This window comes from Pollachius pollachius (genome assembly GCF_949987615.1).
Source record: "Pollachius pollachius genome assembly, chromosome: 14".
Classification (NCBI taxonomy): domain Eukaryota; kingdom Metazoa; phylum Chordata; class Actinopteri; order Gadiformes; family Gadidae; genus Pollachius; species Pollachius pollachius.
The window spans coordinates 4,358,415-4,371,385 of record NC_136947.1 but is presented as its reverse complement, the minus strand read 5'-3'; the positions used below and the strand labels follow the sequence as shown (position 1 = coordinate 4,371,385).

Here is a 12,971-nt window from a genome sequence, read left to right as displayed (position 1 = left end):
AGCTGTTGTCCGTAATCTCCTGCTCAGCAGCCAGTCCCAGATTGTCCCCTGAGCTTATCGAAGCCTCTGATATTTATACAGGACCTCACTGCCGCTGCTGCCGTCTGGAATGACACTGGAAGGGAACAACGTCTCCCTCCAATGGTGTGGGAACTCCTTTCTGAAGAAGCTGAAGAAGGAAAAAGTGCGAGTAATCAAATTTCCATTCCCAGTGCCTCAGGGAGTTCCTAGCAGACGGGGGTCCACTTCAAAGGCCAGAGCTCCCTACGTCGTGAGCTTTCACCTCTTGTTCCTCCTAGGCTCTGGTGAGATGCCCTGTCTCTAATGTGTGGACATTCCCTCTCGCTTGGACCTTAATGAAGGGCTTAAGTAGGCCTGAGCCTTTAAGCGGGACTCATTCAAAGGCATTAATCATCTTTTATCTCCGGGGGGGGGGGGTAGGTGTTTAGCACCTCAAAACCCCGGCCTAAACACACAAACAAGGCTCAGCATGGGGGCTGTGAAGCTCCCTTTTGGAGGGACCCAGGCACCTTTGTGTTTATTCAACGTGGGGCCAAATGGCCGACCCTTGGAATCCCAAAGGTTTCAAGGAGGGAGCGACTATAGTCAAGAGATAAGTACATGTTGTGTACAAACTAACATCTATGTTAGTTTTTAGATAATATTATCCTTTCTTATCTTTGTTCATTTACCTCGTCGTCTCTTGGGTAAAGAGGAAATTATAAAGAAGACACCACGCGTGGTATAGAAAAATAGAAAGGAATCCTAAAATCAACTGCTACTTGGTGTTATTCTGGCCCCTGAACTCATTTCACACAGGAAAACTATCGGGGAAACATGCAGTGTTTTTATCAACCCAATATCCATAAAAAGTCACATGAAACTTTAAAATGCAACTGAATTTGAGTAAATCGCAGACGTTGTGGTAGCCTCTAGCCATAGCATCCTGATACCTTCTGGAGCAACATCTAAAGCAGAGTCCCGCATTGCTTTGATGTGCTAATGTGATCCCCTCATGGCGGCCCTCCATCACCGGATCATCGTTAGGATAGTCGTCAGCCGCCAGACACTTTGACTAAGGCGATACCCTAACAGGAGTTTCAATGGCTGCTCCCTGAAATCATTTAGAATCATTGGATAGATACGTTGTCATCATGACATGATACTCTTATTCAACATAAAGAGATAATCTAATTATCTACTCCAAATCAGCCATTGATAAACACAATGTCTGAAATCCACACATTGAAGATAATTTTTCCGGCCTAGATTCAGAATTTGAGGCTATTAGGCTTCTAACTCTTTGTAGCCTGTTACGATGGACATCACAACATTACTGAACCATAACATGTTTAAGCTCACCTTTTTAATGCAAAGTGTATATTTCCTGCCCATGATGTAACGATGCAAGCAATGTCCTATGAGGTATACTGTTATGTGACACATCACCTGCAACATGAGTTCAGAGTGTATCCACCTTGAACCCTCTGCAATCCAATCCATAATATTAGCCCTGTTTAGGGCAGAGGATTGGGTAGTGCTGAAGTGTGACAGACAGATAGACGGCACATGTACTGTCTATTGAGGATTGAGTGTGGCCCTTTGGGAGCTAAGGTCTTACCTTTTGGCTAGAGGCTTGGTCACAGACTTTCCTCCAGACATAATGCAGCCTCGCCATAATATAACTAGACACCTGAACCCGGTGCTGTATGTAAAGCAGGGCTGTGGACCCATGTAGGAATAGGAAAAACATGCAGACACAAAATGTAAATAACCCAAATTTGAGTAAAAACACAACTTAGAAGGTGCATGGTTCGTTTTTCTTTCACGACATTTTAGATGAATGACATTGAACCATTGAAGTACTGCAATATAGAGCAATAAAGCAATACATCGGCCGCAGCACACAAGGAAATGAGCAACTCCACCCCCTTTTAAATCACTTGTGACCTTCCACGGAGAGGTCACAAGTTTGCTGCGGTCCGTATTCAGGAGAGCGCCTATAGTCTTTATTTGCACTGAGGATGGTCTGAATGGGACTGAAAATGTTTTGCACGCACTTTGGGTAGCACTTTTATGCAATAAAAACATATTGTTGCATCGGCTACATGGTTTGCGAGTTCCGCTCCTTTTATTGTTGTCAAGAAAGGCAATCCTCCATGTTGTCTTCGAATGTATTTGATAATTTCAGGCACAGATAATTTCACTGCCTATCAGCCCTGTATTATATCACATGCAGCCCGTTACATTGTAATTAAGGACTAATCTCATCTGCCCCTGTTATGGACTCCAGCGCCCAGGGATTACAGGCGCATACTCAGGGATTACAGAGTTTGGATGCTGAGGAACGTCAGGTTCGGATTACGTCAGCCAGAACGGACAGGAGCCGTAGAGGAAGAGCAGGTCATACGACCAGGTACCCTGCAGGAGAGGCTGTTGGCTCTGTGCCACCACAACGCTCCTCACGGTACAGTGGCCAGTGGACCGTCGGGGCCATCCGAGGTCTGGAGTTTGTCATCCCTTTAATCAAGCAGGAGTCAATCCTCAAAGAAAACCTTGCCTTTTCCAAGTTGTCCATGACGACAAACACCGACAGAATTGAGAATGTATTTGAACGGAAGCATCGTCTACGCCGAGAAGAATAAGAAGAACTCGAAGGGGAAATTGTTATGTAAGTACAGATGTTTTTTCTTCTATTATTTTGAAGATACTAAGATACAAACAAAATGATTGCATCGAATCTGTTGTACTCAAAACCTCACTGAACAGTGATAGCAGCATGGTTATTATTGCAATTGAGTATTGGGACTGTATGATTGGCTAAAATTGGTCGAATTTATGAACACCTCCCCTCACACGAATTCTCAACAAAGTTACATATGCTTTCCCAGACATCTCACCGCAGACGCCACACTGCCCCAGGCTGATTATTTGGGGTTATGTTAATTCTGAAAGAAATGCCCATATATTTCCATTAATACCCCGGTGTTCCTGCTCTGTCCACCTCCCCTCTCGTCCTCCACTCCCCAGGGAAAGGAGCCCAGCACAAGGCCATCTCCCGTGGTGTCGAGGCCTTCCCGCCCGCCTTCCCAAAAGCGGAAAAACACGGGAAAAAAGGGGCGCCGAGAGAAGGGAACAAAGAGAACCGGTCCGAGGCGGACGTCTCGGAGGTACAGGGAGAGGTGAAGCGGAGGAGCGTGTTTGAGAAGGCCGTCTACGACCTGAAGCACTGTGAGAGGGTGATGGACGAGGTGACCTTCGGGCGCAGGGTGTCTCTTTACGAGCTACGAGGGGAGATCGGGTCTGGAAACTTCGCCCAGGTCCGACTCGGGATACACGACCTGACCAATGGTGAGAGCTCACCTGACCCTTGTTAATGTTTGTGCAGAGGGAATCCCAGCAAAGGACGCCTTGCTGAAGAGCACTCAGGCAGCGTACTGTCGATGAGAAAATCCTTGGTTTGAAGTGTCCCTATTGTGTACACATATTACGCAAACATATTCATAGCTAGGTAGGGGTACACTGGATAGATAGGAGGACAGACAAAGCAAGAAACAACACATTCGTAAATAAATGCAAAGCTGTTTAATGCATTCTAGGCAAGTCAAGTCTTTATTATTGCGAAACGACGCAAATCGTCTGGAATTAATTTTGGTGATATTGGCTCACATAGGACAGTACAATACCGCACTGAACAAGGGAGACAACAAGTCTGACTGGGCATACACAAAAGACATCACATTAACACTAGACACATCCGTAGTTGCCAGTGTGAAAATACAAGGCAAAGTGCTAATACGTTTAAATACCCTGAGGAGGAGGGTCCAGTAGTAAGTGCCAACATCTATTTTCCCTCCCTCCCATGGGTTCAAATGGACAGAGAGGGTGGCGGTGAAAATCCTGGACAAGGCGCGTTTTGAGAAGCAGAGCCAGGAACTGTTCCACTCGGAGATCTCTTGCATGCAGAAGCTGGCCCATCCGAACGTTGTGCGCTTGTACGAGGTGGTGGAGACCTTCAAGAGAATCTACCTGGTGATGGAGTATGCAGACGGAGGAGAGCTGTTCTCCCACATCTGCACCAGGGGGCGCCTGTCAGACCTTGAGAGCAAGCTCACTTTCGCCCAGGTGCTGTCTGCAGTCAAACACATGGTAAATCCCTGCAACAGCGGGAGCTTCTTCTTATTTTCAGCACACGTAGCACAACTGTCTGTGTAGCTAAAAAAATCAATGCCAGCTTTAAGTCAATCAAATAAATCGACTTCTAAATCTATGCAGACCAGCAGTAGACACATTTTGTATTATTCTAGGGTTCCATTCTATAATATATATTTATATTTAAGTGATATATACATATTATATACAAGAACCATGATATGCTCTACCAATAATTATGTGTTGATCCGCATTAAAAGCATTTAATAGCTGTTTGATAAAAGTAGGTATATTGTGTTTTTTTTACACACCAGGCCTGAGGTATGTGTGTGCGATAATCTCTGATCTATTACATACATATACAACATCCCAACAGGAAGTTAAACATATGCTCCGGAGTACTTATCTGAGGTAAAGATAAGATACCGGATACCTCTGAACTACAAAGAAACTTGTGTAAAACGTCAACTCATTTTCCAGGTCACCACAGACGTCTACAGACAACAATAGACAATAAAAGCGTTCAAGTCATAAAAATGTAAGCCTCTGCCTTTTCCCCCCCCATCCCTCTTCCTGCCACAGCACGACAGCGGCATCGTCCACCGGGACCTGAAGGCCGAGAACGTCTTCTTCACGGCCAGCCGCTGCGTCAAGGTGGGCGACTTTGGCTTCAGCACCGCCTGTGGCCGCGGCGACGCCCTGACCACGCCCTGCGGCTCTCCGCCCTACGCCGCCCCCGAGCTCTTCGGACAGAAGGCCTACGTGGGCCGGAGCGCCGACGTCTGGGCCCTGGGCGTGTTGCTCTACTTCATGGTGAGCGGCGCCCTGCCCTTCGCCGGCACCAACCTGCACACGCTGCGCAGCTCCATCCTGCTGGGGTGCTTCGCCGTGCCGGCCCACGTGGCCCGGCCCTGCCACAGACTCCTCACGGACGTCCTGAGGCGGGTGCCGGCGGACCGGCCGACCGTGGAGCGGATCATGGCCTGTGATTGGCTGCGGGGTGTGGAGTACCCGCAGGCCTTCCCGCCGCCGGGCCTCACGCCGGGACACCTGGCCGACGCCTCCCGCGCGCTGAGCGCCGACGAGACGGACGCCAAGGCGGCCCTGGCGGCGCTGGGCGTCACGGAGCTCCACCTCCTCCGCGACCGCAGCCCGGCGCTGCGGGGCCCCATCACGGGGACCTACAGGGTGCTGCACCACCGCATCCAGAAGAGGAGGTCCGCGGGGGCCCTGGGGTACGACGGCCTCGGGTCCCGCGTGTCGCTGGGCGGGTTGGGGCAGGAGCGCGTCGACTCCGGGGGCGGGGGCGGCCGCCGGCCCACGGTGGTCTGCGTGGTCATGTAGGGTCTGCTGAGGTACACGATGGGGGACCTGGCTGTGGGAGGGGCCCCACGGGCAGCTGGTGCTACTGTGGTTTACTCAGGTGGACACATAAAGTAATAGCAGATATCAGTGATCAGTATGTGCTACACGTGAACCTCCTAAGATGGCGCAATTTGATTCGTTCGTTATCTCGGAATACTGGGCAATATCCCATGATTGAGATCTCAAAATCTGGGATGATGCGTGACGGTTGTCTCGCCCAGCTAATAAGCAGTAAAATATTTTGCTATCTTGTTTATTTGTGTTCACGTGAACTATATACTAAAACAATTATTCACCTCTTTCACCTTATTCACCTTCGGGGAATAATAAATAAATAATAAATATCGACCACGTTACCTGTTCCCTGCGTCAAAAGGCACTTTGTTGAAAAAAAATAGTGAATGCATTGCAGCTTCTCAGTCGGTGCTTCGGAACAATACAACATGCATGCGCTTTGTATTTTAAATCTCTTGTAAAAGGAATTACTGTTGTGTGTGGGTTAATGTGTTACTTAAAATGTCATTTTTTACATTTTGATGTTGATTGAGAATACGTTTTTGCATAGTGGGGTTCATTTTTCAAATATTTAGTCTAGTGTTGAGCAAAAGAGCATTTTGTCTAGTGTTGGGCCGAACAACTGTTATCAAACCATATGGATGACGTTGTTAATATGTAGACCGCAGCTGAAATTAAATGGATGTTTTACAGTCTATGGTCAGAACCTACAAAGAAATTCTGGATACATTTTTCATCCCTTTTAAAGACTTGAGGTTTTGTTTCTACAAATGTAGAATGCAAATGATTCTTAGCCTAGACAATTATTAACATTATGCATTACCGTCTGTCAGTAGAACCGAAAGTGCACACAAATCGTTCAGGCTAAGAAAGTAACAAGGCAATCCTGTATTTTCATATTTTGGGGGGTTTAAGTAATGTTTGACTCTTTTTTAAATACATATTTTTCATGCAAATTAATAAATGTTTCAAACTATTGATGGACTACTTTGAAAATGTTGGAAAATACACCACATTCCCAATGCATGTAATTAAATACATGTGGGGTTTTTAAGCTTATGCACATCTTACCATCAAATGTGATAGCACATTATTCCATCAGGTATAATCATCATTTCTTATCATTCAGAATGATGTTACTCCTGGTAATACTTATTTGCATGGCTTCTGGGCAACATATTTATACACCACATTATATACAAAGCAATATTCTCTTCATAATGAGTCCGTCTGTTGAAACAATTCATTCTTAGTAGATGGATATATTTGCTCAGAGCAAATTCTACGAAATGAATGAATCTATTTAGGTTCCATTTTTGGTTTTCTAATTAAAAAGGCAGAGATAGCTCAACAAGTTAAGAAGTGTTTGCCTCACATGTGATACAGTGTTTGATGCGCCGCTCCGGAACCAGCAGCTGGTTTCAATCGACAATAAATGCACCGAAAGCTTGCTTGTACATTATCTTCCCACAAACGCAAACGCACACACACACACACACACACACAAACACACACAAACAACCTCCTAATTCCTTTCATCAATATGATTTAACAGTTCCTTACAAATTCAGAATCACTGTCTCCATCGGCTGGTGCACATCTCATTCACTCACAATACTCACAAAAAATCACTCGTAATAAAAGAAAACCAGTTCGGCCTCATTCTCTTCTCCGCTGTATTGGACCAGACAGACGTGTGAAACTCCGCCTGCGTGTCGAGGCGCAGGGGACAACAGCGGCGCTTGTTGGGACGCAACATCAAGATGATAAATGAGTCCTTTAACCTGGTGTTGGATTTCAAGCCGTTATCACAATGTTTGAGGGTTCAGTTCCAGTGCGCTGAAATGTAAACAGTTAGATTTCCGCAGACAACCATATACATAAGTTACTTTTCAGACAACCATATACATAAGTTACTTTTCAGAGAGCCGGCAGTGTATAAAGCATAGCCCATTTCCGGTCTATATGTAGTAATGTTCTACTGGAGTGTAGAGAGCATAGCATTGAATTATTCGTTGCCCTACTTTTCATCCAGCTCTTATAATGGCATAAAACACTCCATGAGTTATGCTGACTGCGCAACCACCTAAATCCGATCATATTTCCCGCTTGCATCAAAAACAGAAATGTATTCAGGTGGAACAAGAATGAACAATCAGAAAATGTATCATGACAAATTGTGTTACATGCACGGATGCACTCAGCACAACTAAAATCAGAAAGAAGACTTCAAACCAATCAATAGGCGGCTCTGCATTGGGGAGAATAAGACAAATGGATGGATGACATCATCCGCCGGCATCCAGCTAAAGGAAATTATTAACCGTTATTACATGTTATTAAAAACGGGTGTTGTTGTGGCAGTTTAATGTCTGGGAAGATATGAAAAGGAATAGAGTAAAATGTGCACACACAAGCCAAAGGCAATAGAAATAAATTGTGTTTTTCATACACACATGCCCACACACGCAAACACACAATGACAATTTGAATCTGGTACAATGTTGACATGGGTGGAAAAAATATTTAGCGAGAGAAGATTGTAAGCTGTTGTATGTTGTTAATCATTATTGTCGTCACAGTCGTTTATTTATTAATGACTTTATAGTATCCATAGCAGCAGAAGCCGTTCTAAACAGCTCTTTCACATAGACTACGCCTTTTTCTCACACGCATTGATTAAATATGTGACCCCACCCTAGATAATCTTAAGGGGTCACATGTGTTCTTGGTAATTTGGTCGTTACCACTAATATTACAATGTGTATGTTGTTTATCAAATCATGTTATTGTAAAAGCTACCAAGCTATAATTAGAAAAAACATTCTGGAAGACATCTTTACCATATTTAACCTCACCTTTAACACCTTTTTTTGGCCTGTGACCCCATTTTCTGGTTAGCAAATGTCCAACTTCTTTTTCTGCATCTACACCGTTTAAACCTATCAAATTCCCATCATGTACATCGTGCGAGTTGCGGTTTGGTCTAAGCTTAAAATCATTAGACAGTCTGTTTATATCCAATACATTTATGAGAACCTTTTAAACAGGTCGAATCGTAGGCCTATATATGCGTCATTTGTTTTGTTTAGCTTTTCTTTTTTCTTTCTTTTTTCTTTTTTTTTCTTCTTATGATTTAGCTTATGAAGCGATTGTGAAGCGTCTTTGAGCACTGGGGAAAGCGCTATATAAATTTGATCTATTATTATTATTATTTATAAAAAATGTATCATCAAATATCTGTGGCAGCAGGTCAGCAATTTGTCGGCCCTAAGTGGGCCCCACGTTTGGACACACTGTGATCACTGTCTTATCCAAAAACATCTACAAGGGTTTCACAATCTTCTTTCTCTTTCTTTATTTTCCCTTTCACAGATCACTTAAAACCTAGGAACGGTATCTCAAGGGGAAAGAACAAGCTGCGTTAAAGATTGACATATGATAACGCTGTCACACCGTGTGTGACAGCATAAGATGTTGAAATGAAATGCAGGCTCTTTGCGTGTGCATGCATTGAGTGTGTAGCTGATATGACCAAGAGGGGCCATTGGGCCACCTTATTTAAAGACACTGCTTGGGCCAAAGAGACGTGGTGACGGGATACATTAGTTGCCTACAACAACAAGATTTTCCCACAAAGTCAAACCCTTGCAAACAAACAACGGGGACTAACAAATGAATTGTGTCTCACTTTGGAAGCTGTTATATATAACTTTCCTGTTAGAGCCTCACAGCCATTTCAGCGTGGTTGTCCAAAGCCGACCTCCTAATAGGAACTGGTTGCTATATAATAAATCAACGCTTATCGGTCATTTAGAGCATTAATTATGTGCCTTATATCTCAATGTGCTTGTATCGATTTTATTGCTTTGAATTTGGCAACACATAACACTAAAGATTCTTTATACTGCAAATGCAACGGCTTTCATCATTGGGAAAAAGCTTAATCGCCAACCCTAACCCTTCAAGAAAACATTTGGAGATGTTTAATTTTCCCTTATATTTAAGCATTACCTAGTTATAAATACATTTTGAACCAACTTTCCCTTTATAGCACTCTGACCAATATCTCAATGGCGATGCCGTCAGTCATGGCAAATGTGAACATGAACATAAGGAATAAATGTATCTCTTTCTATCAGTTACACCTTGGGGAACGTTATTGTAAAGTAATTAATCATGGTTCTTGACAGTTCCATGAGGTTTTCTGATTGTCTTTGAAAAAAAATAGGCTGACACATCTTGCATACGTAGAAAAATAAAGATCAGCCAATTTTATTAGCATATGTTTAGTCCATCACTGCATCATACAACTATTGCAACCTTTTCCCCAGACATTTTGGACATCAATAAGCCAACACCCCCTAAATACATCTAGCACAAGATATGCAATGCTCCATACCACACTAGATATTGTCAATGTATATAAAGTTTCATGCCATGGATATAAAATAAAATGAAAAAACAGCAAACCATAGTTATATCTGACCAACATCAAACCCCTGAAGTCCCCGGTGTCCAGGGGGATTTTGTGATAACAGGGTAAGGACAATAAATTGTCTATTGTAGGAGAGTATGGCTTCATCCTCTCTTTGGCCCTTGATGTTGGTGCTTCTGTGTAAAAGCAACAAAAGAAAACATTGGTTAAGAGGGAAGTTCATGCTTTTTAACTCACATTCAGGTTGAAAGATGCTGAAATGAACTCTTTCTGGACCTTGGTGATAGAGTAGGTCTTCATTTGGTCGACCCTCTTCATCAATTTCGGCACCCAGGGTTGTTTAGGGTCTGCGCAAATGAGCCTTCCCTTCCTGAGTGTGAAGCTGAAAACATGAAAACATGTGGAATTTTAGTTCTGATAACCGCATATGTTTCATAGCTCAGGTCTTTATTCCATGTCTCCGTGTCTTTCTATTCGTCCCTCCATCTATTTGCACTTACACTACAGCGGGTTTGTGGCAGCCTCCTTCGCGTTCTTGAATCCTGTACTTCACCACCCACTTTTGATATTTATGCCGTATTTCTGGAGAATATTCCAAGCAGCAGTCATCGTAGGAGCCTAAAGAAAATATAGAATTCAACAACTTGGGCCATATAACTCCATGACCATTTTTGTCTTAAAAAAATATGGAATATGAAAATGGTATTTCCCACAGGGTAATGAGTCAAATCAAGGGAGTTGTACTCTTTAAAACCTGTACTATACATGTTTTTACCATAAGCCACCTGTATTGAGCTAGAGTTGTTTCAAAGTCCTGGGATGGACAAGTTTTTGAGCAACTTTCTTTCTCAGATTTTTTTAAATGGTTTTAATAGTTGCAGTCCAAAAATGTACAAAATGCGGCTTTAAGGAAAGTCCCTTACCTTGTGCCATGGTGAGATAAAGGCAGGAGAGAATGACCAGGAAGGAGAGCATCGGAAACTGCATGACTCTGCTTGTGACGGGTGTTCTCTACAACACTGCGACTGAGATTGAACAAAAGATGTGTGCAATCAGTACACCTTATCAAGGCTAGATCCCGCCCACATTGCGTGGACCTTGAACCAATATCTCCCACGTTCCTTTGATCTCTTAACTTTAATTTAAAAGGCAAATCCGGAATATCTTATCTATTTCACTTTTAAGTTTCTTTGTTTTTTTCGTTGGCCAATAGGAAAATGTAAAAGTTGACTTTGTCTACACCAATTTAATAAGTTTTCATCATTGACTTCCAGTATTATATTTTGAAACGTTTAAACACGTTTCAAAATTGTAAATATAATGAATTACAAACAATTATAATGTAATGCTCTATGATCATAATTGATGATAATATATATCCTAATAAAGGAATAACTCAAATACACACATTCGTGATTTCGATGAAAAATATCTTTTGATTAATAAGATCACATACCTTTTGTTTTCACAGAGTTGTGTGATTATCCACCCCTTCCCAGCTCTGTCTTTTTCCTTGTGCAGGTAAGGCTCTCTTATATGGTGGCTGTGAGTTGGGCGTTGTGCCAAGCATCATGTTTCAACAACTCACCTTTGTGCCTTTCGTTCTCTTTCATTTCTGTGTCCTTTCACTTTGCTTCATGGAAAGTGCAACCCTTCCACCTAGTTCACATAGCTTGTGCCTAAATACCAACTGATTTGTTCAATACGTCTCTGTTGCTGACAAGCTGAGACAATACTTTAGTTCTGTCCCAGAATGAAAGGTTGGGATGGCTGATAAAAAGCTTGTCAGTTATAATCAATTATTTGATTTGACTTTGATCAGTATGGAGAAACAAAAACACTGACTTACTGTAAATAAAAGTCCTTGCCATAACAATGGTGTTTAAGGTCTGTGAAAACTGTGGATTTCAATGACTGAAGGTTTAAGAAAAGCAGGTAGGGTTGATTCCCCTTGGAATTAAATGGATGTATTTTTTATGAACAAATTTGTATTTGTAGTATTACAATGTTTTTTTATAAAGCATCCATGGTGTCTTGATCCTGCATGTACAAAAAAGTTTGGTTTAGTTTTATATTGTTCTATTGTTTTGGGAAAGTACCAAAGTACTTCAAAGGAAATGTTCCTACTCATGCTGCCCATTGGGCTTCATATGGAAAGTGGAATTTCCCAAAGATATGGTATAAAATAATCTTTATCACATTATAAAAGTCAATCGCTAAGCAACCCGTGTTGCCAAGGAATGCTTATGATAAAACATTTTAACTTTCAATTTCAATTCAATAATTAGCGTGGCAGGAGTACATGAACTTCTACTACTCTAATAATTATATATATATATATATATATATATATATATATATATAATCTGTATAAAATCACATACGCCTAAACCTCCCTTTGTTGTTTATCTCCTTTGTCGTAAAATGACCTCAGCTTCTAATACACAGGCATATCGTTAATTATAGTTGAGAGGTGATGTGCTTTCAAAGAGCCCTGTCGGCAATGTCATATCAAATCCGCCGCAATGCTTCTATTCTTGCTCGTGAATGTGCGGTTTGCATTTCACAGTGGATGTGGTGCATCAAGCTGCATTTTTTGACCCCCAGTAGTGGGTCGCGAGAGGCCCTGTATAGACACCAGATAGGGGATCTCTGTGTTTACTCTCTGTTGACACTCGCAACCACACGGCTAGTGCCAATGAGGCATTTCACTGAGCTTTTCTTTCTTTGCGTTCAGCCTCAGTAAATGTTCTGAAAAGTTACCAGCCATTAACAAGTGGTTTCAACAATGTCTCATATAAGTTGTGGCGATCTATTGGCTCTTATTCCTGGTTGTCTTTGCATGTTTATTGATCTGGAAGGATGACTTGCATTGGACCAGGACAATGGGAGTGAGTAGGCATAGCTGTCAAAAGATGACACATTGCCATGGGGGCTGGATGCAGGCCAAAGGATGCCACTGTATGAGGTAATTATCCCTACAATAGGCTGTTTCATTGGT

At 42.6% G+C, this 12,971-nt stretch overlaps 1 protein-coding gene across 1 annotated transcript; it reads left to right on the top strand.

Annotated features, from left to right (window-relative positions):
- Positions 1 to 2,604: 2,604 nt before the first annotated feature.
- On the top strand, positions 2,605 to 5,496 carry LOC307086490 (serine/threonine-protein kinase NIM1-like; the record flags this gene model as incomplete). The annotated part of the gene is made up of 4 exons (XM_079751717.1): positions 2,605 to 2,671; positions 3,031 to 3,351; positions 3,881 to 4,149; positions 4,735 to 5,496. The coding sequence occupies 4 exons, from the start codon at positions 2,605 to 2,607 to the stop codon at positions 5,494 to 5,496; spliced, it is 1,419 nt and encodes a 472-aa protein (XP_079607843.1).
- Between the last annotated feature and the right edge of the window lie 7,475 nt (positions 5,497 to 12,971).